We start from the raw sequence: 4,536 nt of genomic DNA, 5'->3' as shown, positions 1-4,536 counted from the left end.
TGAAATCCGGTGAATTGGCTGGTTGCGCGGTAAGCTTCATATCCCAGCCACCAGCTGAGCACGCAGAGTGCACTTCGGGGTCATCAACCGTGACGTGCGGTTTGGCGTTATCCTGTTGCAGCAGGACCCGCTTGCCTGATGGCCATACCGCTTTGATGCGCGGTATGACCATCCGGCAAAGCGCTTGTCGATAAATGTCGCGATCGACAGTGTATGTCTTTAGCTCCAAAGTCCCAGCCGCTCGATTCTTGCTGGATCGCTCTGCAGGCTCATAGACAGCAAACGGCCACACACCGATCTTTCCACCCCAAATACAATGATTCTTCGCAGACCATCGCGGGCGAGCCACTGCCGCAAGGAACATCACTTTGATCATGTAGTTCTTGTTCTTCACGGAGATGTAGGGCTCCTCTTCGTGCTCTCCAAGATAGAACCGTTGCTTGTCCTTCTTCAAGTAGAACCACTACTCGTCTAAATGTACGTAATCCATCATACTGTCGAATCGAATACAGACACCGGGACCACGCTGCACAAAACTAGCAGCAAATTTGACTCGATCGATACGCTGCTTGTCAGTAAGCATCGGCTTGGCGCGAGCTGTGTGGCAACAAAATACTCCAGCGAGAAAGTAGTCATGCAGCGTAGACTTTGGAATACCGAGTGTATTCGCCAAAGTACGAATATCTGACCTGTCTTCTAGCGGGATAAGTTCGATGGCGTCGTTGAGGGCGTGGCGGAACTCCGGCGTTAAACGCGTCTTGCGGCCACTCTTTCCCTTCCTGCCGCTGTTGTAGTTGATCGGCTCTCCTGCTTTGATGTCCTTGGTAGTCCGGCGCCACAATCGCGAAATCTGGTCAGTACTACATCCATACTTAGTCGCGATGGAGCCGATCACGCCTGGAGACGGGCGTAGCTCAACGCTGACCCGCAGGAGGAAAGCGATAACCTCAGCACGCTCGGGCGGGGTGAGATTCTTTCGTGGCTTTGCCACAGGAGTAGCGTCAGACCCCATCACAAGGAGTGGCGAAGAGTCAAAGCCGAAATGGGGTTTGACGGCTGTGCGTTTACCGTGGCTCTGCTCAACGAAAACTCGCACGAGAACCACCAATCGACTTGTCAGGCTCGACCCGTCAATTTTAGCCAGTAAGCAAGCAGAAAAGGTCAAATTTGAGCTTAATATTGGTCAATCCCCGCAGCACCGCTTATATTTTCGGACAGAGGAAGTATTGAGCAGCGAGTAAAAATGCAAGCATTTTTTCAGCATTTTATCAATTATTCTAGGGTTAATACTGTCCACCAAAACTACTGATTGCCATCACCTCAAAAGAGACTTTACTGCAATCTCCTCAGCTCATTCGACCTTTTGCAGTCATCCCAACAGCTCTTCAGCCCCCTTTCGCCCAAGTACCCCATGAAATTTACAAACAAGGACATCTGAGCGCGTATCTGGCTGATCATGAACCCATGCTGGCTAAGATACACGCGCTCATGAAACACCTGAGCACCATCAAGTGTCGTGCTGCCCTTCGCAAGGTGACCTCTCTAGCGCCCGTCATGCCCAACGCGACTCGTTGGTCGAGTACCTACAGCAGTACGACAAGATTTGTAGCGCTCTTCTCGCGTTGTACCACGCTACGGTGGCTAAGCATGACATCGCGCGCTTTCTTCTGACGACCCATAGGAAACCGAAGCCGCTCGCTCTTTTCTCAAGTCGCTGCACGAGCTGAATGAGGTGAGTAAGGCGCTACAAGACTCAACTCTAACAGTGGTGGGTGCACGACGTGCCTTTGATGCAGTGTTGCGCAAGTACCCCAGCACGAAGATTCGGCTTGCAAGTGACGCCTCCGTCGTCAACGATCCCGAACTGGAGAGCGGCATCGTCAAGATCATTGGCGGTGTCGGCTGAATGCACGCGAACAAGCGGCGTGTATTCATCTCAAGCGCAGCAGCGACGACACAGTGGAAAATCCAGCAGTTTTCAAGTCATTTCTCGCGTCGGCCTTCAAGAAGGCCCCTGTGACGCGCTCTCCACCGCAATACTTTCCTCTCGAGTGGGTTCCACCCACGTCGAACGAGTGCGAGCGTTTCTTCAGTCAAGCCAAGCTGGTTCTGACCGACCTAAGGAAAGCCATGGACCCTAACACTCTTGAACTGCTTATGTTTCTATCGTACAACAAGAAGGATTTAGTGTTAAAGCTATCAGGCAGAGTATGCGTAGTCAGCTTAGGGAATAATGCCATTATTATTGTCTTGGCGTAATAGCAGCAGAATATATTGAGTATGGCATATTGGGGAGCCCTGATTGTCAGTCCGCCGGTTTGGGGAGCGATCGCGGACGGCATCCACAACCAGAAGCTCGCACACACGATGTGCCTCGTATCGGCGGCATTCTTGTTCTTCTCCATCCAGTACGTTACGTCGTTCCCGCTCATGTGCGTGATGGTGTTCATCGCCAACTTCCAGACGCAACCGTCGTTTTCACTGCTCGATCACGCGTCCATGGCGTGGCTGGAGCGTGTGGCTGGAGACTATGGCAAACAACGCCTGTACGGCGCCGCAGGTTACGGTGCTGGAGGCTACTTTGCAAGTGTCGTGGCTTCGTCTCTGGGTATTTAGTGGTGCTTCAACATGGTGCTCATCCTATCGAGCATTTCGCTTTTCCTGTTGCTGACGTACGTCCCGAATTTCCAGCACGAGGCGGAAAAACACGAGAAGGGCGAGTTACTCAAGAGTCTAAAGGCCATTCTTCGCCAGCACGACGTGCTCGCTCTGTTTATGATCGTGATATGTTCCGGTGTAATGGGGGGCCTTATCGACAATCTCTTGTTTCCAGGGAACCCAAAAATGCAATACTTAAATTAATACATCGATGTGAGCTGAGAAAATTAATAATTCAATTATTTGCAAAACTTCGCAAGTCACGATTGTAGTTCAGAAACATTATATTCTCGAGCCTGGCTGGAGACATTTGCTTCCGTAGATCAGACAGCACCAGCTTAGCGAGATAGAAGAAGCACTCACACTCGCTAGACGTTGGCGGGATGTACGCGACGTCGACGTAGTGCGCAATTGCGTTTCTTGAACGCCGCTCTCACAATAGAACGCTCTTCGACGGCTCTTGAAGACGACCGTTCGAGATCAGGCGACCTAAATTCAGCGCAGGCTAATTTTTCCGCGACGTTCAGCGCGTCCCCACGCTGTAACTTGACTAGACCTTACTCAAAATTGGGGTTGTTCCCGTTGTTGACAGCCATAAATTGATAATTAAATAAAAAAAAATAGGATTATTTTTTACGCATATAACTTTTTCGGGTTCCCTGCTTGTTTCTATACCTCTTTAACCTGTCCGGCAACAACCCGCATATCGTCGGTGTAGTCGTCGCTGTTGAGACCATCTCGGAGCTGCCATTTTTCTTCCACGCTAACAAAATCATTGAGCGCTTCGGAACGGCCAAGTGCATTCTCGTGAGCTTGGTCGCCTACGGCATCCGCATGATCACGTATGCGTTCATTCAGAACCCGTGGCTGGTTCTCCCGATCGAGGTCTTGCACGGTTTGACGTATGGATTATTATTGGCGGCCTTCACAAATTACATTTACGAGGCTGCTCCCAAGGGCACGGAAGGTACGATGATCGGCGTGCTCTTCGGCGTCCAGCGTGGCATCGGTGGTGGCCTCAGTACGCTTGGCGGTGGATGGGTCTACGAAGTGCTGGGCGGCCGCACTATGTGGGGTATTGCGGGCTTCATCGTGTTCCCGCTCTCACTGGTGGCTTCAGCCGGATTCGCGTACCTGGCGCGTAGCTACACCACACAGAGCCCAGCGGTCAGTAAGGGCAGTGTCACGTCGGACGAGAGTTCATTGCTTGCCACTTCGGATGACTACGGCGCCACCGTGGACGTTAGCGCACAGTGTTGAGTGGAGGTAGGTGTAACTCCACCAAATAAGTTCGAACCGCCACCAAAAAAAAGGAGAATGCAGGACAGCTATCACTCACAAAATAAAAGTGGAGTGTCCACACATATAGGAAGCAGTAACACTTAGCACAAAGCTAATCAAACACTCCATGTCAGTGCTTTTGTTCGAATCATAAGCATAGGTGAAGTGATTCGAGCACTAAGTTGTAGCGATCATGTTGTAGCTGCAGCAACAGCGAGTCGCAGTCAACGACGCCTCACTTTCCCTTGCAGCGTGCCATGGCACTACATTTCGGCTGGAATCCGAGCAAAGACCACACTCTACGAGGTTGTGGCTGGGACGGTGGAGTCCACGTGCCCCTTAGCCATTAAGTTAGCTTTGCAGTGTCATTCTCCAACTTGAGCCCAAGCGCTCCAGCACCACACTCCGTCCAGAGCAGCGGCACCCAAGACCGACCACCAACGCAGCTCTAAGAAAAACACAAGTACGTTCATAAATGTTATAAAATGAACGTTTCTAGCATGTTGATTCTGCGTTCATCTACCATGTTTGATGGTGCAGTGCAATGAGCTCGACATGAAGAAGTGTGTGATTGGGTCGCGCTCGTAGTCAAGTACT

General features: G+C 51.2%; 1 protein-coding gene across 1 annotated transcript; it reads left to right on the top strand.

Moving 5' to 3' along the window:
• Positions 1-2,280: 2,280 nt before the first annotated feature.
• Positions 2,281-3,918, top strand: PITG_20027 (Major Facilitator Superfamily (MFS); the record flags this gene model as incomplete). Its single annotated transcript, XM_002895729.1, has 3 exons — positions 2,281-2,600; positions 2,649-2,781; positions 3,391-3,918. The coding sequence occupies 3 exons, from the start codon at positions 2,281-2,283 to the stop codon at positions 3,916-3,918; spliced, it is 981 nt and encodes a 326-aa protein (XP_002895775.1).
• Positions 3,919-4,536: the final 618 nt, after the last annotated feature.

This window comes from Phytophthora infestans, genomic scaffold, assembly GCF_000142945.1.
Source record: "Phytophthora infestans T30-4 supercont1.137 genomic scaffold, whole genome shotgun sequence".
NCBI classification, from domain to species: Eukaryota; Oomycota; class Peronosporomycetes; order Peronosporales; family Peronosporaceae; genus Phytophthora; species Phytophthora infestans.
This window is presented reverse-complemented; position numbering and strand designations above follow the sequence as displayed.